At 38.9% G+C, this 23,178-nt stretch overlaps 1 protein-coding gene across 3 annotated transcripts in view; it reads right to left on the reverse strand.

The window, feature by feature from the left end:
- BMPR1B (bone morphogenetic protein receptor type 1B) overlaps positions 1–23,178 on the reverse strand; it is a 555,987-nt gene that overhangs the window by 115,427 nt on the left and 417,382 nt on the right. For all 3 annotated transcript variants that reach the window (XM_075860653.1, XM_075860655.1, XM_075860652.1), the window contains one exon: positions 1,817–2,021. In XM_075860653.1, the coding sequence (XP_075716768.1) occupies positions 1,817–1,889 (73 nt within the window). In that variant the 5' untranslated portion in view covers positions 1,890–2,021. The remainder of the gene's footprint in view (positions 1–1,816; positions 2,022–23,178) is intronic.

Raw genomic sequence — 23,178 nt, forward strand, 5'->3', positions numbered from 1 at the left:
CATAAATATGACCTATGATTCATCTTAATGGTCTCATCGAATACTGCATCACAAAATGATACTCGATTTTATAAACATATTTAAAGTTAATAATCTGTTAGGGAAGCCAATAAAGGTAGTAGCATAATAGTTGAATTATTTAATATCAACTAAACATGCATTTCCCAGCTTAGAAATCTAAACAAGAAATTGTACTGCATAATAAACAACTAATGTTCTCTTCAAAACTTGTACTTATTCATTTCCAGGCAAAAAATCATTGAAAGATTTTCTTCACTAGGCATAAATGGATCATAAAAATACTTCTAGATCAAAAGCGTATCAACAATGGTGCTCCACGTTAATGATATGCAGCATGAATTCCTATACTATGGCTTTTGGGCAAATTACTGTTATTGGGTTACAAAATAAACTGACCTACATTATAGCGTTCTTTCTTTGTCAATTGCAAAGTGTTATTTTAAACATTCTGCTGTCAATCATTTGGCAAAATGTATAAAATGTGGACCTAATTATTGACAGTATATATATATATATATATATATATATATATATATATATATATATATATATATATATATATATATATATATATATATATATATATAAAATACAGTGCCAAAGATTAGATAGATAGATAGATAGATAGATAGATATGAGATAGATAGATAGATAGATAGATAGATAGATAGATAGATAGATAGATAGATAGATAGATAGATAGATAGATAGATAGATAGATAGATAGAGGCAGACAGATAGAGACAGACAGACAGACAGACAGACAGACAGACAGACAGACAGATAGACAGATAGATAGATAGATAGATAGATAGATAGATAGATAGATAGATAGATAGATAGATAGATAGATGATAGATAGATAGATAGATAGATAGATAGATAGATAGATAGATAGATAGATAGATAGATAGATAGATAGATAGATAGATAGATAGATAGATAGATTCGGCTTCATAGCTTTTCCCAAACAGACCACAAAGTTTTACTGATCTTCATACCGTCATACTGAATATCATTTAAAATGATTGGGATAAAAGCGTTACAATTATAACCTGTATATCGACATATCATACTAAAACACATCAACATCTGTTAATAAAAATGTAAAATTCTAAATGTTTACACAGTGATGGAAGAAGGTGGAGTTTTCATCAGTATCTACATGAATAAACATGATTCGGGGAACTAGCTCCATAGAGAAGGGCTCCATAAACTTTTTACAAAGTGTTAATGCTACACTTCTATAACACAGTGTGTGTTTCAAGGGGGGGAATGAGAATGCTATTCCATCAAGGAACCCTGTAGTGTCTGCCGCGACATACTAATTCATGGGGAAAAAACAAGGAATGAGACTTTTACTCAGCAGATAAAAGAAAAGCGGACAAGAATTTCTATTATACTGAAAAGGTGGCGAACGTATTTGGCCATGACTGAATTCCTTATTTAATGTATATTATCCAGTTTGTATGTAAAAAAACAGTTACTAGCCGGGCCCCTTGTGTCATGAGGACAGTTGTTTGCCAAAACATCCCATAAATGTGCAGCATGTTGTGAATTATGCTCTGTGGTGTCACAGGGAAAGCGGAAGGAACGACTAAACATTACTTCACAGGAGTTGACGTAAAACAAACTTGAAACTAACAAAAGATTAAAATATTCTTCTAACATTATCCAGAGTGTTGAGCTAACAGTTCACGGTACAAGAGTTGCTTGCTTTTCACAACATTTTATTTGCAACATTGTTACCTACTTTTCCTGACAGCAAGATACATTGTAACGTTTCTGGTCTTACCTCTGGTATGCAGGGACAGGAGCATTATCAAGGAAACATGCAGCTGCCAGCTTGGATCTTCAAACCAGCCCATTCCTAGAGCAGAAGAGCTGCGGCAGGTTGTGCCTGTAGTCCTTTGTATGGAGTAAATGTCCACGCTATGGATTTTGTTTCTTTTTGCTGCGTTAGTCCCAAGTCCCCGGTCCTGTCAGATCCTCGCACCGGTCTGCAGGGAAGAGGAGAATGTGAAAATCAAGCCTGTTACAAGCAAGTTCTGTCACCACATAGAGCTCAACTGATCACCTCGTGGGGGAACACAACAAAGAGATGCCAAGCCAGACTTCATTGCTAAAAACAGAAGCTGTGATTGACTGCCCAGATGAGAGTTTGTATACACTTCCTAGCCTTATCATGACAAAACCTGTTAACCTCTTCACCACTGCACACCCCCCCCCCCCCCACACACACACACACTTTGCATATCAAGTTGAATTTGGCTCCCTTCTCTATTCTTGTATATCAAAAACGATAATATCACATGTATAATCATCATATAAATAATAAATAACAAGAAAATTAAGCAATAACAAATATATATATGTGTGTGTGTGTGTGTGTGTGTGTGTGTGTGTGTGTGTGTGTGTGTGTGTGTGTGTGTGTGTAAACACATTAATAAGATTACTCGTGTGGGTGTATTTTTTAGCGTAACATGCACATAATATAATATGAGTATTTTTATTTTTTTTCAGGAAAAACATCACCGTTCATATCTGGAGCCCACGTACAGTGAATAATACTTTCCCAAATATTTTGTATTTTGTAATACTTATCTAATAACTTATCTATATGATCTATGTAATCTTATTTATAACTCTACATTTTTATCTACAAATATTTTGTATCACTTTCTTTTGGTGCACTTTATTTCTGGTAGGTTTTAGTATATACTGGTGATCTATGTAATATTTATTCAGAATATATTAAATCCATATGTAACTTACGAGTAACTTTAGAGCGGCTCCTAATATGGAGAAATAGCACAAGAGCAATACTTAAATGAATCAATGAATTAAGTAACTAATTATTACGGGTCGATTCTAGTTCTATAATGGAACCTAATGTATGTTTATATAGGGTCTCAGTATTTTTGTACAGTGTACAAGGTTAATAAACCTTGTATATGGTAATCTACTAAAGAGATAGGACATATGAATGTTTTCATTAGCTGGCTATAGACATGAGATTTCAACCAGCAGGGGATTGATGACTGATCTCTTGTCTGACTGTACTATTGGCCAATAGCACTGCAAATATTTATGACCAAAGACAAGTAAATATTGCCAAAAATAGACGTTTTGAAATTTTAACTGTCAGTATTTAGTTGTTTGCACAAATAAGGATGGCCCAAAAAATTGCTGATTATTAGGAAAGGGAGTCAAAACCGTCGGCTTTAGGTTCCTGGGACTGTGTAATTTAAGTTTATTAGAATGCAACATCCAAGGCTATACGTACAAATGTATTTTCTAACTGACACATCAGTGCTAGTAGTAACAATCTACAAAATCAGAATTGGAGAATGTACTGCAACATGTTACAAGGTTTAACACATTGAGGGGGATTTATTAAGACTGCCGTCTCATACGCCAGTCTTAAACTAAAGTACGTCAGAGTGAAATGCGAGGTGCACGCCTATTAACGCATCTATGCTGTTCTAATAATAGAAGCTGAAATCTACGCCAGCTATGACCAGGTGTAGATTTGTGCTAAAATTTGCGATCAGTTTTAGGAAGGCTTAATAATAAATATGCTGGACCATTTGTGGCCAAATCCCCTCCCAATTGACTCAAAACACTTTTTTTGACACTTTTAAAAAGTGGGAGAGACTAAAAAAAGTTGCACATTTTAGCGCAAATATGGCATAAACCAGTTGGTAAATTCCCCCCATTGTGTATTCTCTTCAATATACTATTTATACAGTACTGGAGGACCCCTTCAAGTGTTTCATACTGATCAGAGACCACACACACACACACACACACACACACACACCTACACACCACACAGTTAACTTCTGTTACCGATAAATAAAATAACACTAAATCATCTTCTACCCACTTCATTCAATGAATATTATCCTCATCTAAAATTCACACTGCTTGTTTCAAATTAAAACGTATAAAAGGATAATAACTGGCTCTCTCCACATGCTTTGTTGAGAATGTTGGGACCTAATTCATTGGGGTCCTGGAGATCTATGCAATTAAGAAATTTTTTGGTATCCCTCCCCTGACCGGAATCTTACACACAAGATAAAGCCGCATTTGAGACACTGTGTCTAGGGTCGGGTTTGATTAGGCATTCACTGTCCCTGACCTACGAGCTCCTTGAGAGTCCTCCTGGACAACTACCTCCACCCTTCACGCTTCAATGGGAAGCTCACTTACCCCTATCCAGAAGATCTTTACTTTGACCCATAAATCCTCTATTAGTTCTCGCTTTCAGGAAGTTAACTATAAATTACTTTCCAGATGGTATAGAGTATCATCACGTTTAAAGATCTTTTGTCCATCAAAATGTTGGAGATGTAGAAATGAAATCGGTACACTTCTCCATACTTTTTGGTCATGTCATTTGCTACTTCCCTTTTGGGAAGGAATAAGAGAGAATATGAATAGTATCCTCGGAGTGGGATTAGCTATGAACCCTGCATTGTTCCTCCTTTGTCATAGCGAGACTCCACCTATCACTCTTAAATGATCTCTGTTATGCTTCCTAATTATGGCTGCGAGAATGTGTATTGCATTAAAGAGGCTCTGTCACCAGATTTTGCAACCCCTATCTGCTATTGCAGCAGATAGGCGCTGCAATGTAGATTACAGTAACGTTTTTATTTTAAAAAAACGAGCATTTTTGGCCAAGTTATGACCATTTTTGTATTTATGCAAATGAGGCTTGCAAAAGTACAACTGGGCGTGTATTATGTGCGTACATCGGGTCGTTTTTACTTCTTTTACTAGCTGGGCTTTCTGACGAGAAGTATGTGCCGATGTGTCCTCGCTCGTCAGACACGATGCAGGACCTGTGAGTAACGTCACTGCGTGATCTCTCGAGAACACGCTGTGTGTCTGCACTGCCAGAAGCTGGGCGTTCTGAAGAGAAGTGGATGATACTTCTCATCAGAACGCCCAGCTAGTAAAAGTAGTAAAAACGCCCCGATGTACGCACATAATACTCGCCCAGTTGGACTTTTACTGTAAACACGCCCACTTGGACTTTTGCAAGCCTCATTTGCATAAATACAAAAATGGTCATAACTTGGCCAAAAATGCTCGTTTTTTAAAAATAAAAACGTTACTGTAATCTACATTGCAGCGCCTATCTGCTGCAATAGCAGATAGGGGTTGCAAAATCTGGTGACAGAGCCTCTTTAATGTGAAAGAAACCAACAGCTCCTACGCTTTCCCTTTGGATATCAAAAGTCAATGACATTATGCAAATGGAGAACTTCATCTCTTGCTCGAACAACACATACGATAGATTTTACAGATTATGGTGTCCCTGAATTTAATTCCAGAAATCGGCCGAGTATCGAAAACTCTTGTGAGGTCCCTGACAAGGCTGGAAGGAATGGTTTGACTCCCCAACTCTTTGTTTGTCTGGTTGTGACCTTTTATGGTCAGTTGTAATACATAAGGGATTAAATGTATATATATATATATATATATATATATATATATAAAATAAGAAAAAAGAAAGATATATATGTGTATATGTATAAAATAAGAAAAAAGAAAGAATTAAAAAAAGAAAAAAAAAACATATAAGGGTCCTCTTATACGGCCGGACATGGGCCGTGTAAATGAGCACCGATAAACGAGAGAGCTCATTGATCGGTGCTCGTTTGGGGCTAGCGCTCTTTACTACAATCGCTCGTCCCCATATAATTTCTATCATGTTGGCAGCACGTCTCCCTGTTTACACAGAGATGTCTGCTGCCGACAATGATAATATATCTTACAGCATAAACAATACATTCAGCCGATAAATTAGCTCATTCATCGGCTGATCTTTGCCCTGTTTACACAGGACAATCATTGGGAACGAGCGTTCTGTGAACGCTCATTTGCCTGATAATTGGCCCATGAAAAAGGGCCTTAAAAGGGTTTTCCACAGGAAAAGTCATAAATGTCAGATAGATGCGGGTCCTACCTCTGGGACCCGCACCTATCTCTAGAGCGGGGCCTCCTAAACCCCATTTGGTGCTCGCGCTGCCTCCCGGCCACTTACTGATTACATGGTCGGGAGTTACAGAAATAGCATAACTCGCTGAGCTACGCTTTTTCCGTAACACCCATAGAACTGAAAAGTAGTTACGAAAACAGCGCAGCTCGCATGCTACGCTGCTTCTGTAACTGCCATTCACTACTATGGGAGTTACGGAAACAGAGTAGCTCAGCGAGTTACGCTGTTTCCGTAACTCCCGACCGTGTTCCGACCATGTAATCTGGAAGTGGCCGGGAGGCAACGTGAGCACAAAAAGCTAGAACGGGGATTAGGGGGCCCCCGTTCTAGAGATGGGTGCAAGTCCCAGAGGTGGGACCCACATCTATGTGACATTTATGACATATCCTCTGGATATGTCCTAAATGTCCTTCATGGGAAAACCACTTTAAGACAACATGTAAGTATCTGAAATTATTATATATTGTAAAGCCCCATTAACTCCACGGCGCTGTACATATCTGAAATCCTAATTTTATGCAATACGGCATGCACAATGTAGGTTGCCTGCATATCCTGTTAAAGGAACAGTGTCATCACAAATTATTTTTTTATATGTTAAAGATGTTAGTGCTTTATTAAAAACGTTTATATTCATTTGTGTGTTTGTGTTTTACTTTTTCTTATTTTTACACTTTTTCTTCCCTATGGGGGCTGCCATTTTTTGTTCCATTTCTGTCTGTGTCGATTAACGACACATACAGACATGGAATACGGCAGCCACAGTCCCATAGGGACTGCGAACGGCTCCCGTCCCATTGACTTCAATGTACGGCGTCTGTGTGGGAACTGCGCATGCGCCGCTCCCACACAGTCCAATTCGAAATTGGCGCCGTCCGGCGCCATTTTCCTGTGGACCGGAAGTCGTGGCCGGACAGTAATATTACTACTTCCGGTCGCGGCTTCCGGATTTGTGCACTTGGACCAGCGGCAGCAAACGGAGCGGACGGGCCGGAGGGAGCCGCGGCGGCAGGAGCAGGTAAGAGATTTCAATGTATGTTCGTGTTTGTGTGTGTTTACTACTGTATGTAAACCTACTACACTGTGTGTTAGCTCAAAAAATGGCGACACACAGTGTAGGAGGTTACACCGTTCAAACCCCTCGTTTATCCCGGCACTAGCCAGGATAAAGGAGGGGGGGATGCTGAGAGCTCACTAGAGCGAGGGCTTTTTACCCAATTTTGCAGCAGAAAAGCTATGTGGTTGCTTTACCACATATTTTTGGGAATGGCTCCATCTAGTGACCAGAAATGGTAAATACTATAAATTTGAATCCAATTGAATCCAATTTATAATATTTCTTGACTCGTGAAAAAAATAAAAAAAATTTGAACAATGTTTAATCACCCACACACTAAATGTTTAATTTAAAAAAAACAACATGTTTTTCTGGCAACACATTGCCTTTAACATTTTCCAAGAAAAATCTTCTCTCTGTTCTTCTTTAGCCATCACGCATACAGCAGAGCCATGGGCACACAGCTACATACTACAGAGCCATTGGCGCCCACTTTGCTGCCATATTAGGGAGAAATCCTCCCATATACCACTATGGATGAGGCATTACTCGGAGGTTGTAAGGAGCCGTAATACGTTCGTGTACAAGAGCCCTTAGAGAGAGATGAAGGAAAGGTAACCTGGACCTGCGCTGCCGTTCTATGAATCAGCAACTGTCAGCCGGTGTTTGTTTACATACTTGATGCTCATCCCTGGACGTGGGATATATCCATAGAGATCAATGTACATATCTAATTTCCTTATAAACAAACTCTTCTACAGCAACCCCCAATGCCCCATTATGGGGACAAGTTTCAGAAGTGATTAGTTTAAGCCCAATTAATACTATCTTTTTACTGTCACTATAACGCAAAGAAGACATTGAGTGTAAAACATCATTCATTATATAGTCGTGTACTTTCTGACCCAGTTGCAGATGTAACAAGGGGTACTCTGTCATGCAGCACTTACTGTCTGTGATGTGACACCGTACCCCAGAAATAATTAGAAAGTGACATTACTGATGCTATGGGTGCCCCATAAATGTGGCACGGTGCCTCCACACTATACTATAATGCCGTGTCCTATTAATTGATGCATGTGTCATTTGTTGACTGACTCTTTCTACATCTGTATCATTTAAAAGTAAACAAAAGAGTGGTCTTTTTCTAATTGTTTTATAGAAGCCATAAAGTGAGACTGGTAACTACAGCGTGAAATGTATGCATATGTCAAGTAGCATTGCCTTTCTTTCCTTAAAAAAAGCAGTTTGGGGATACTAGAAAATCAATGTTTATTTCTGTAGTGTATCTGAGACATTAGAATTACTAAATGATCAAATGTATATATATATATATATATATATATATATATATATATATATATATAAAACAAGTTCTGTATTGTGAATAGTCTCCATCAGTAAACATGTGAATAAAACCATTACTCACTCCTTTATAAATGACCGTAGAAAGACAATGGTTCATTCATGAACACTAGATTACCCCCCTCATAAAAATAATTTCATCATGAAAATTTAGATAGTGTCACATAAATATCAGAGGTAACATTTTTCCTATCAACTTCATTCCATCTTACAATTCCGCCATTCCCAGATTTCTCTAGCTAAAAGAGCTTATTTTTTGTATAAACAGCCCCCCCCCCCTTCTCCCCGTGCTTGGGTCCCCCCTTCTCACAGCTCATTTGTCGTCATGGGACATTATACCACTAAGATCTCCTTTACTTTTATCTTTCTCTCTCCGGAACACAAGTTGCTATGAAAGATCCAGTGAATAAAAATCCTTTAAGCTGCCCAATGTATGGCGAGGACGATTTGTGCGCCCGCTTCCAGGGTATGACTGTCACTGTTGATCTGTGTTGAGGCCTAGATTACATGTGATAAGGGCTGACCTTATTTGAGTATTCACACATTATGCACTCATAAAGAGCAAGCTGGACACAAAAGTGCCTCAGATGTTCAGGACATCAATCAAGTGCACAGCATGGAGGCTGCCAAACTTTGCTTCCATTTAGCTGAAATGAGGAAAATGGGTCCAAGGCAGACTTAATATAGTTTAAAGCTGTGTCACAGCCCATTGTCTTCCACTAAGTATGCTTTTCTCCAGATTCTGCTGCAGTTACCAAGGGAAACAAAAGCTTTCTTTTTAACAAATTCCAAAGTGTCAAACAAAAGGCTGGTACGATAATAAAAGGCCAGCTCTCATTGTATGCTTCATTTGCATGGTTTGATTTGCTAATTTCAGAAAAGGGAAAGACAAGCTTAGTTTTATATCACACTGTGCTGATGTGAGGGTAGGCAGGGGGCAGCCACTGTATTGTTATGGTGCTTGACATCACAGGTGTCAGGGCGACGTATGTATAATGTGACTGTGTGCAGAAAGTGACTTATTGAATAACTGTAAAACTCCGCCATCATATAAGCATCAATACACAAACACACACGACACATATAGTGTATTAGTTTCAATGCTGTGACTAAAGCAGGACCTTACCACAATCACATGCACATTAGGATCAATTGTGGAATACTGAAACTTTTTAAAATCTCTGCAAAATTTCTGAAAATTTTCCCAACATTTTTTACAGATATTACAAAATAAAAAAATTTGTACACTAAAAATAAATATTTAAAAGGCATTTCTCTATAAATATAAGCACCAAGTTGCCATATTGTGCTTTCTATTAGGCAATTTCTCAGCTATTTTGCCTTCATGTATTGGGTAAAAATCTTTAATGACCATTAGGCCAGGATCACACACACTTACAGTATTAATGCCGTTTTTGACTCAGTTTTTGAGCCAAAAACGTAGTGGTCACAAAAGAAAGAAGAAGTATCCATTCTTTATACATTTCGTTCCTTTTGGTTCCATTTCTGGCGTTGATTCAAAAAACTGCACCAAAACCTGGCATTACAATTCCTCTAGGGGCATTCTCCCAGCGTTCCATAGACTCTGAACGTAATATTGCAATGTTGTTGCTTCTCTCCTACTCTTCAGCATATGGAAGTGTCAGGCTTTACTGTAGTTCTTGTATTCATGTACCAAACAAATCATGATGAGTAGTGATATAAGATAATAGTAGAGTATTTGCTATTGTGCCATGGTGTATGTAATAGTGGTTTTCAATAGTAAGAAAATACTGCATCTAACCCAACAATCAATGGCTGCCTTCTGAACTAGACTTTTAAAAAACAATTTGACATATGAACTGGTTGGTATCAATTTATAGACCTAGATGTTCAGTTATGATGAAGACATCTTGTTAAAATATTTAGGGGAAATGCATTTGCTGTATATTACTTCAGTAGACCCAACTTTATTGTTAATACCAATACAAGCCACAGTAGTGATACTATGTTATGAACTAGATCTAGAATATGAATATAGTGTTGGCATTTCCTCCTTCTTCACTACAGTCCTCCCTATATTGTTACAACCACCGTCAGCACGCACGTGTTTATACATGCAGATCCCAGATGCATGGCAACTCTAAGTATCCATTCTGAGTCAACTGAAGTCTACACCAATGTGAAATGTTTGCAGACTGACCATTCTTTATATTTACTTTGATGCATAGCTGTGACCAAGATTGCAACCACAAGTAAATTCAGGAGAAAAATAGGGACGCGTGTCAGTCAATAAAATAGAGAACAGGAAAATGTAGGGCAACTTCCGAGGATACATTTGATCAGGCATGTTCTAACCGGATTATCTCACCTAAGGTCTTATACACAGGTTTGAAAGAAAACCTTGGTCAACTCTAGGCAATGCAAAGTATTTGGCAAACTTTTTTTTAACATTGTTTAAAAGATAGGCTTAAGGGCATTGAATGGTTCAACCAGTGCTAAAATATTGACTGCCATTGTTTTTGACAGAGCACAATGCAAAGCAATGCAAGGGATCATACAAATATATGAGTATGGAAGTAATTTTACGGCATAAACCCCTAGTTGTGAAAATGGTTTCTCTGCAGAAATATTTGACAAATATATAATGATAACATTATATATTGTAGCAGTAAGAGTTTATATGTAACTATAAGGCAAAGAATAATTTCTAACAACTCACAGTGCAGTATTGTAAAAATTACTAGATACAAAATGTACATAGAGATATCAAAATGAAAACATGACCACAAAATTGACACTTGAGACTATAATGGCATCCGTTTAAAGTGTATGTCATGAAAAGCTATTAAAAAGCCCATAAAGTATACGTTCAATGGATGCCTGGCACAGTGGCATTCCATTGACTTCCATGTTAAAAAACGTATACTGCTTGGTTTCCATTTTTTTTGCAGGATTTTATGGGATGTCCTACTGCACCCTACTATAATATTCCATCCTTCAAAAAAAAAAAAAAAAGTATACTGATGTATACTAGCCCGACGGAGGCCAAAAGGAAACTCATTTGGCCTCCATTGGGCTGATGGAGCCCACTCTAGACATGTTGAGAGTGTACGTCAGGAGCTGACCCGATGTAAACGCTAAACATAGGGCCAAAATATGGCGTGCACAGAGCCTTATCCAAACTTGATTTAAGACTATTATAATGCTAGAAAGAGATGTAAGCAAACCAGAAGGAAATAGGTGCCATCTAGAGAAGGACAAAGTGTAGCCTGTTCTTATTCTCTTACCCCCACTGACCCCTCACCCACAGCTCAGATATTGTGTTGATAAAATGTTTTTGCTTTGGGGCAAAGGGGTTGTGCACAAAGGCAGAAATTACTGAAATAGAAAAGACTAAATGGTACTCTGGTGTTACTCACAGGAGAATCAATGCATTGTCAGAGAAGTTGTTCGAGTAGGAGGGGGAGAGTAACTGGATTCGACAATTAGTGGTTTTAACATCACTAAAAAGTAGTAAACATTTTCTAAAAACTTAACAGAAATATTGAGAGCAAAAGGAGATGCTTGTGTGTATGAATTGATGATACACAGATGAAAGAAATCACAATTGTGGTATTCTATACGTCATTATTTTGAGGAGTAGATAGGGGAGAGCTGGCAGGGAATATGCCCTGTGTGCTTGTGGTGTAGGGATCACCAGTGACTAATACAGCTTGTAAGTGATGCCATCAGATAGTCCTTTATATATCATTCCAAACAAAGTTCAAGAAGGGTCACTCCTCTGTGAAGGCGTTCCTGCGCAGGAGAGCCTTCACAGAGGAGTGACCCTTCTTGAACTTTGTTTGGAATCGTCTTTTCATCGGATACTACTGCTCCTTACCAGCCACCGATGCCCACTCCGAAGGCCTGCACACTGCAAACCAACTCACTGCACTCAACATGTTTCAAAATTGATTTGTGCCGACTACCTTGCACAACCACAGAAGGTGAGTGTATATAGAACCTCTCGTTTGTACACTCTCCGGTCTACCTGTCCATACACCCTACGATCTTACCTTAGAGAAGCGCCTGTGTCTCTCTTTTTTCCCCTACTTTATATATCATGTATTACATAACATTTCTACTCCCTTACTTGTCTTCTTATAGCACACATTGTAGCACAACATAGCGTGTATGTTTGGAAACAACACAAAAGCCATTTATCAGCATTTACTGTCATTTCCCTTATTAACATGATACATGAAGAAGCATTTAACATGTACATTTCCATTCTCCAATGTCTGCTCACTTCGCAAAAGGTAAAATTGACCTATATAATCCAAAAATGGCCAATGGCACAGATAGGAACAAAGGCCTCTCTGAGAAAGAGTCTAATTGTTTCTGTTGTTTGTAGTAATGAGAAAGTTAAAGAAACCTTTCATAAGGTCTCAAAGGACAAAAGCAACAAAAGCAAGCTTACATTTATTTGGGGGAGGGATGGATTACTTCTAGAGGCCCTATTTAAAATATAAGGTACACATTATGGTGATTGCTGAATCAATTATTTTGGGTAATCTGTGAAAATAGCGATCTGAGTGTCAAAGGAAAAGAAAATATAAAATATGTCATGTGACACAATTCATTGTGTTGAATATCTAAAATAGAAACATGGAATACTAAAGTCACAAAATCAAGTCAGTCTATTGCCTCTTTTGTGAGAAAATTCCATTCCCCTTCACTCTCCAAAAATCCTCATTGTGATACTGAAAACGAATAAATGACCTGATGGTGCCTTTCATTACGTGTATATATACACTACCGTTCAAAAGTTTGGGGTCACCCAGACAATTTTGTGTTTTCCATGAAAACTCACACTTATATTTATCAAATGAGTTGCAAAATGACTAGAAAATATAGTCAAGACATTGACAAGGTTAGAAATAATGATTTTTATTTGAAATAATAATTTTCTCCTTCAAACTTTGCTTTCGTCAAAGAATGCTCCATTTGCAGCAATTACAGCATTGCAGACCTTTGGCATTCTAGCTGTTAATTTGCTGAGGTAATCGGGAGAAATTTCACCCCATGCTTCCAGAAGCCCCTCCCACAAGTTGGATTGGCTTGATGGGCACTTCTTGGGTACCATACGGTCAAGCTGATCCCACAACAGCTCTATGGGGTTGAGATCTGGTGACTGCACTGGCCACTCCATTACAGATAGAATACCAGCTGCCTGCTTCTTCCCTAAATAGTTCTTGCATAATTTGGAGGTGTGCTTTGGGTCATTGTCCTGTTGTAGGATGAAATTGGCTCCAATCAAGCGCTGTCCACAGGGTAAGGCATGGCATTGCAAAATGGAGTGATAGCCTTCCTTATTAAAAATCCCTTTTACCTTGTACAAATCTCCCACTTTACCAGCACCAAAGCAACCCCAGATCATCACATTACCTCCACCATGCTTGACAGATGGCGTCAGGCACTCTTCCAGCATCTTTTCAGTTGTTCTGCGTCTCACAAATGTTCTTCTGTGTGATCCAAACACCTCAAACTTCGATTCGTCTGTTCATAACACTTTTTTCCAATCTTCCTCTGTCCAATGTCTGTGTGCTTTTGCCCATATTAATCTTTTCCTTTTATTAGCAGGTCTCAGATATGGCTTTTTCTTTGCCACTCTGCCCTGAAGGCCAGCATCCCGGAGTCGCCTCTTCACTGTAGACGTTGACACTGGTGTTTTGCGGGTACTATTTAATGAAGCTGCCAGTTGAGGACCTGTGAGGCGTCTATTTCTCAAACTAGAGACTCTAATATACTTGTCTTGTTGCTCAGTCGTGCAGCGGGACCTCCCACTTCTCTTTCTACTCTGGTTAGAGCCTGTGTGTGCTTTCCTCTGAAGGGAGTAGTACACACCGTTGTAGGAAATCTTCAGTTTCTTGGCAATTTCTCGCATGGAATAGCCTTCATCTCTAAGAACAAGAATAGACTGTCGAGTTTCACATGAAAGCTCTCTTTTTCTAGCCTTTTTGAGAGTTTAATCGAACCCACAAATGTAATGCTCCAGATTCTCAACTAGCTCAAAGGAAGGTCAGTTTTATAGCTCCTCTAAACAGCAAAACTTTACAACGGTGCTAACATAATTGCACAAGGGTTTTCAAGTGTTTTCTAATCATCCATTAGCCTTCTAACACAGTTAGCAAACACAATGTACCATTAGAACACTGGAGTGATGGTTGCTGGAAATGGGCCTCTATACACCTATGTAGATATTGCATTAAAAACCAGAGTTTGCAGCTGGAATAGTCATTTAGCACATTAAAAATGTATAGAGTGCATTTCTGATTAATTTAATGTTATCTTCATTGAAAAAAACTGTGCTTTTCTTTAAAAATTAAGGAAATTTCTAAGTGACCCTAAACTTTTGAACGGTAGTGTATATAAAATGTTACGTGAAATGTATAAAATGTGGACCTAATTATTGAAAGTGTATATATATATGATACTTAAAGAGGCTCTGTCACCAGATTTTCAAACACCTATCTCGTATTGCAGCAGATCGGCGCTGCAATGTAGATTACAGTAAAGTTTTTTTTTTTAAAAACGAGCATTTTTGGCCAAGTTATATTTATGCAAATGAGCCTTTCTTAAGTACAACTGGGCGTGTTTAAAATTATGTCCAAGTGGGCATGTATTGTGTGTGTACAGCTGGGCGTTTTTACTTGTTTTACTAGCTGGGCGTTGTGAATAGAAGTGTATGATGCTGACGAATAAGCTCAATCCACTTCTCTTCGTTAACACCCAGCTTCTGGCAGTGCACAGACACACAGCGTGTTCTCGAGAGATCACGCTGTGACGTCACTTCCTGCCCCAGGTCCTGCATCGTGTCGGACGAGCGAGGACACATCGGCACCAGGCGACAGAGGCTACATCGACTTACCTGCAAACGCCAATGCTGCTGCAGAATCAACTGTAGCCTCTGTTGCCTGGTGGATTGGAAAATATGCACGCTGCCATATTTTCAAATCCACCTTTGCACTTGGACAGTCGTCCTCATCTTTTAAACATTTTTCAAATAAAATTGGAACCCAGCTTCCTTTTTAAAAGTTTATTCTTCAATTTTGTGACGCTGGATCCTTCCTTGTATTCCTGTTTGTTACTTAATGCAATGCCAAAGATGGATAGATGATAGATAGATAGATAGATAGATAGATAGATAGATAGATAGATAGATAGATAGATAGATAGATAGATAGATAGATAGATAGATAGATAGATAGATGATAGATAGATAGATAGATAGATAGATAGATAGATAGATAGATAGATAGATAGATAGATAGATAGATAGATAGATAGATAGATAGATAGATAGATAGATAGATAGATAGATAGAGACTACAGGGTTCACAATACACCTACTACATGTATATTTAAAAAAAATGAATACAGCTGTCACAGTAATATCCAGGTAACCGAAGTGATTGAATAGCAGTAAAGAGAAACCCATATGCATAATATATATTAAAGGGTCCCAGTTCAGGACCCTGTCTCTATGAGTCAGCGCGGAGACCCGCTAAGTAAGCACAGCTCCCTCTCTGGCAGACCATTCATTTGAATGGCCTGCATGTAGTAAATTTCCCCTGCAGCAGCTAAAGGAAACTAAAAAGGGTAATGAGACAACTCCAGGGGACGCCCTGTCCCCTACCATAACAGGTAAAATAATCATTTTTAGCTATTATATATTTATCCAGCTGTACCCAGAACCATTTTGGTTAACAATTCTATAGAACTATATCAAGAACGTCCAGTGCGTGTTTGCAAGAATCACATAAGTCCTCTTGCAAAATATCAAGGTAAAATGAGGTCATCTGCCATTATGTAGCAGAAACAGATGAATGCATTTGGCCAATTCATAATAGACAGATTGTTGGACCCATAATAACAGGTAAAAGAAAATATTTCCTTTTCTGTTTTAACAGTCCTGTTCACCTGTCCAAAGTTACACGACACAGCTGTTTCATTCTATTTTTTTGTGTATGCTTTTTTTTTTTTTTTTTACTTTAAGAAACTGTTTATAATAATCTTGTGAAATCCTTCCTAACACTCTTTATTCACACAGGATTTCCTCAGTCTCCAAGGGTGTCATTTGGATTGGTTATTTAAACAATATCTTTATACAATGAAAGCAGAGCAAATCATAGGAGTGAGTGACACAGCGCAGAGAAAACAAAGTGTGAAAATAAAACAAACAGATATTCAACAGCTTTTCTTCCACAGATTAGATATCGGAGCACAGCAGCGCTGAAATACCCGCCAGCCAGGACTCAAAGAGGATTGACTGGCAATGCTGTGAAGGCACTATAGCTGGCACCCTTATGGAGGCTGACTCTATTATGGAAACACTGTGGATAACACTGTTATAAGGTGTTGGGTACTAGTCAGTATTCACCATAGCCCAGTACTCTGTTAAGGAAGAGTTAAAGTAAAAGTATAAAGAGGTCAATGAGCCCAATAATAGTTGTATTTGTTTTCAGGGTTTGGAAAATGTAACTCCTGACAACAAATGTACAGAAAGGACACACAGCCGGCTCTGAAATACAGCCTAAAATATAAAAATAATCACCAGGACTTCAGTAAACCAGTCAAGTTTTGTTCAATCTATTAATCCATTCTTTGGTTATATCCAATGCTCAATGACAACGAATAAATTAGAAGAGGGAAAATCAGGAACTTCTATTTACAAATAAATGTTTTGTTGTTTTTAGAACATTATTTGCGTATTGAAAGTATGTAAAGACAGTTACAGAAAAAGGTATAATATAGTAACAATGTATGTTGTTACAGAAGCATGTACATGTCAATTGAATGAGATACGTAGAACCTTTGTTTCATACATATATTATACATACTCTATAATAGTTTAAAAAGAAAACAAATAGAAATAGAACAATAAAGGTGATAATTACACCTTTTTGGATTGATATTACCATGTATAAGGAGATTCCATTCCTTGTAATATATATATATATATATATATATATATATATATATACATATATATATTTGGTGTGAGAATCGCTGAAGTTAATTAAGGAAAAATAATTGGTATGGGTGGACTCTAGCCATATATTCCATTTTGTAGAGAATTGTGGAATTTTGCTAAAAGCCATTCTTTTCAGACAGAGTGCACAAAAGTAGCATCTTTCCATGTTTAGAGGGACTGTCCAAGTTTGAAATATAGGGTTTGCAAACAGTGCCACTCATGTCCATGAACTGTATCTGGTATATAATATTAATAATAATACTAGATACAGTCCATTGAATAGAGTGGTGCTGTTTTTTTTTTTTTTCAAAAAAGCTGACTTTTTTTCGTCTAATCCTGGTCAACCCCTTTAATGGCAGAGCTTATATATTCTAGTAGTATTCGATAATTTACAAATAATATTTGTATTTTTCAAATGACGTATTTTCTGTGAAATCCTATGTATTAGTAAGAAAAAAAAAACAAGAACATTTTATTGGTTATGGTAAAATATATGCAAGAACTAGAGCAGAAGCTTTCTGCTGGAGTTCCCCTTAAATAACCTTTCTTCAGCTGCCCTGTTTGGTAAACAAGGAAATTGAAAAACAGACATGGACCTATTAGAAATAAATAAAGGCAAATGATGTTTCAGTAGTCAGTGATTATATGAAGAGCTATCAAATGTATTATTTCTTAAAGGCAGCAGGCTAATGTGATTAGGACAATTAAATAATATTACACTCTTGTAATTAACTTGTTTCCCTTTATTATTTACCAACATGAGTTAATGAATAGTATTACAAGCGGAAATATTTTATAATTGAATCTAAACCTCTGCGTTATCATATTTATAATATTCTCCTCCAAAACTCTCTATTTAGTATGTGGTTTATGCTTATATTATCTATTAACTGAATGTCTGTATGGTACCTGTTGTTATTCTGTAAAGTGAATTCTTATTATTACTATTGTAATTTACATTCTTATTTAAAGAAGCATTCGGGCTATTTTCAGCGTAGATTATTATCAAAGAATTCTGTAGAGGCTCTTGTGTATGCCTTGTGTTTACCTGTTCTAGCTGATGGGCCATTTATGGAATTTCTGCCATCTTGGTTCCTTCTTTCCCTCTGATATTGTTCCCCTAATGCAGCCTAAATTTCCCATGATGCCTCTAGCTTTGCAGAGGGGGCAGAATCTCATCACACTGTACTTCTGAGTCCCATCTGAGTGTAGCAGGTGACAGATCAGTGACACACAAATTCTGTATCCTAACTGCAGAGTCTCAGTGTATCCTATGTGATGAAGCTTCAGCCTGTCTTCTGCTTGTGATAGGTTTCTCTATGTCAAATTTTACACAGGAGGCAGTGAGGAGCATCTCATTGAAATACAATGGACTCTCTGCCCACAGCACACACAGATAGTATATACAGGCAGTGTGAGTCACGGTAGTTTTATAACAAGGGGGTGGAGCTGGGTGGGGAGGGGAGGCATCTCAGAACTGCCAAGAGGGATTTGATCGATGATGTATTCACAGAAAGTCAGCCACACAGAAAATAATAACCTCCTGTGTACACATGAGAGCATGGTCCATTTGGTAGTCAGGTTTAGATCACATGACACAGCTGCCCATAATGAAAGAGGTCAAAATGTATAGATCCAACTGAGCTGGGAAGAAACAAATGACACTGCTAGAATATTGCTGGTGAGTTAGCATGATATGTGCAAATAATAATTTGCTGGAGTGCTTCTTTAACACTAAGAACTTGGTTACTGATGCAACCCAGTTACAACATATACAGTCATAGTTTGTGTGTCCTCTCTGTCTTTACATGCATTTTGGTCAGGTACTAAATTCTCTCCAACACGACAAAAGAAATCACCTTAGTGTGTATGTGAGATATGGGAATTATCTTTAGAGGGCTGATGTGTCTGATTACAATGTGTACGGCATTGGAGAGTATATTGGAGATATATAGTATAAGCAACAGAAAATAAATATATATTGCATATAACTCTTTTGTGCTAACAGATTCTGAGCACATTCTAAGACAAGGAGCCATTTATGAAACGTAATTCTATTTCTATTTCATGCTAAATGTTTTGCATGGCATGGACATATGGAAAGGTATACACATGGTACATGACAGACATTGAACAACCAGACATCATGTTGGGGCACTAGGTATACCCAATCCCTGTTTAGCTGCCTCCCGGAATACTTTTGTTTTGCCAGATGTGTGTAACCTATGAAAGAGAGATGCAGGACAGCTGCCCACCCCACGTCCCTAATCCTGGAAACTCCTTCCTGCTAAGGGGTTGTTAGTTTCACAGAATGCTAACTATGTCAGTCAAGTACAAAGGGGTCTTTTAGACATGGAAGCTCCTTTAAGCCGGATGGAGAAAAAATAAAACAGATTCAACTTAAAAAGATGACATGCATCCCTTCCGTTGTTCATATCACATATGGTTGATATTACATGGAGACTAATACAATTGCAAAATAGGAGTGAAGAGAAAAAAAAACTAGAAACACAGCAGAAGACAAATAAAATGGAATATATTTTATATATATATATATATATATATATATATATATATATATATATATATATAGTATTAGCACACAAAATACATGGCAAGTTACTGACTTCCATGTGCAGGGGTGGAATACACTGACTAAACTGCATAGGTCAATGTTGTTGACAGCTAAGAATTTAGAATATTTTGGACATGAGTTCTACACCTGGTGTTAATAAAACAACACAATCTCCGTCTTCCCACACCATGGCACCTTTACATACTTAACTGACATGAATAGTTTTACCAACCTCTGTTAATACATATATCTCTTCTAAGACATCAGTTAAGACTATTATTGGAAAGTTATAGTTCTAAACGCTTCCTGTTTCAGGGCTGACCACATGGCCCCACACTGCAGTTTTGAGAGCCCAATGAATTTTTTTTTAACTGCACCGTTCACCATTACTAGACTTATGTATAGGATTTTCTCTAATTACTTTAATAAGGACAAATGCAATTTAAAAAAAAAACAAAAAAAAAACAACCTCATATAAACATCATCATGTAATGCAAAAGTGTGTTTTAATAGGTAATAGTTGAAGGAACATTTCCTAGATCTGGTTCTTAAAAAAATTACAAACCTGAGCATATGCCGAAGTCTAAGTGAGCCCCCAAACCCTGTCGAGCCTCTTGTCTGAACTATAAATTATTTATAAAACATCTTGACTTTAAGGATAGAAGACTGTCATTCGGCTTACCATGACCACCACCCTCTTCCCCTCATAATAAGACTCAGACTCTATTGTGGTGAAAGGCCATAGCAGCCGAATTTATTAAACAATATCCACAATAATATCTGCAGGGAAACATAAATAATAACATATAAATAACATATGCACTAATATTATGCAAATATTACAAACACTTTTGCAATCAAACATTTCCCCCTGCTCTCATCTTGTAAACTAGAACCTGTGGGAGAATAAATGATCCTTGAAGGCAGTCTCCATTCTCGCCCCACTTGTTATGTGAGGTAAATCACATTACCCATGGTCATCCACACACCTTACCCAAGGGCATCAATTACATGAAAGCTGCTCCTAAGGACTCCATCACCCCAGGAGCTCCACTTGGTGTATATTGACAACAATTCAGATGCACAACCCTTTTACGTGCATCTGTCCATTATTTTCTGCCTCCAAGAACCCCTTCTCTCCGCCATAGACGGACTACAGTGACATCTTACTGTCGGCAATCCCTCCACACCCGCAGGGCAAGTTCCAACCCATCCTGCAAACCAAAATACCGCAGATCCATGCATAGCTGGTTGGTGAGCACCATCACCCCTTCTGAACATCGGAGAAGGACGCTCTAAGTCCCAATGGCGAACCACCACACCACCATTTTTCCTCACAAAACGGGCCACCTCCTTATTAATTTTAGCTCAGGCCTTATTCATGCCATCCACGGACCGTGCCACTATAATATCAGGAAAAGTATACCAAAGCCGAAGTAGACCTAACTTATTATCCCTAATGATTTCACTAGAAGGACGCATGCTCAAATCATCCCCCCCCCCCCCCCGCGTGAATCGCCAACACGTCTGGAGGTCTCTCTATTGCAGCATAGAACTGAGCCTCAGAAAGGAGCCTGTTCCATAATATGCCCCTAAGCCCCAAACACTGCACCTGCATCATTGACCTCTGAAAGACCAACTGCCGACCATCAGGGCGAACGTCAGCCTGGAGGGCACCCTAATAAACAAAGGAGTATCCGACTATCCATGCCAGGCACGTCCTGAAAGACATCGAGAATGTGAAAACAACATGCAACACACCGCAGTAAAAACCAAACCCAGCAAACATAATCAACACAATAACTGAGGGCGAACGTACCCCTTAGACCTGGCAGACTCCCACCTCCCAATCTTTTTAATCACCGAATCAGCCAACCCCCAACGAGCTGCCTCCGTGGCAGCCGCAATACGAAAGGAATGAGAGCAAAAATTCTGAGCATCCAAACCTAAAGCAACTACACACCTACGAAACGCGGCTACAAAATTGGTAGCGAGACAAAAAATGTATCATTCGAATGTATTAACAGAGGCGAACCGCCAGTGGGCCGTAAAGCCAAAAACTTCTCAACACACAAAACTGCACACAAATCAGACCCATCAAGCCGCGCCAACACTACACGCAACCCCTTACTATACTGATCAGTTTTGAATCGCCTAATCACACAGGTCACAAGCCCTGCCGAAACTGCTACATCCCAGATCTGTAAGCCACCCCACACCAATCCACTCAGAGAATTAATTCTCAAACATGAAACGCACCAAAAAATGCAGTGTGACCGTGTGTGACCAACACCCCCCTGCGAACCCGTCCATGAACCCAGACCGCAACAATTCGGCCGCAGCCCTATCGGGATACTTCTCGGGAAATGGCAGCATCTTTTCCACTTTCACTGGCGTCGCTCCTCTTGTGGTTAGCATCCTGCCCTTTACCCTTTCCCCCCTTAAAGCACCGCGACAAGCAATGTGTGTCTCGGCAGCACGAGCACTCATGCTTGTAACAGCAGTCCGACAAGAACTTACAGCTCCCTTCGTTAAACTGCCAACAGCAGCCTCTTCGTTTGCCGGCCGAGGTCCCTGCAGCCGAGGAGCCCCCGGCCTCCCCAGGAAAGGACTGTCCTCCTCCTTTTGGTGCCATTATCAGCTTCATCCACAAGCTAATGTCCTTATGATCCCACCACAAACTAGGCCGTACCGATTTCCTCTGGCGAAACTGCTCGTTGTAATGCAGCCATGCTATCCCCCCGTAAACGTGATACACCTCACCAATTCCATCCAGGTAGCAAAACAGCGCCGAGCAACTCTCAGCTGCCTTTTCACCCACCACGCTTGCCAATATCACAAAAGCCTGCAACCAATTTGAAAAAAGCGCGAGGAATCAAGCGATACTGACGCTTCTCCTCATCGTCCTTTTTACTTTCATCCGGCTTGACCCTATCCAGATTAGATTTTTCTAGGGGGAATAAGGAGAAGATCTCCACATATTCGTCCTTTCAGATCTTCTCCTTCAAGTGGGCCCCCAGTGGCCTCTCGAAACAAACATAAACCTCCCAGCAGCGTCCGCCAGCTGCACGTCATCCCCAGTCTTAGCCTTTACAGACTCGGCACCCACACCCGTAGCCACCGCAGCCAGAGCTGTCGCCACACCA

Source organism: Rhinoderma darwinii, chromosome 1 (genome assembly GCF_050947455.1).
Source record: "Rhinoderma darwinii isolate aRhiDar2 chromosome 1, aRhiDar2.hap1, whole genome shotgun sequence".
NCBI lineage: Eukaryota > Metazoa > Chordata > Amphibia > Anura > Rhinodermatidae > Rhinoderma > Rhinoderma darwinii.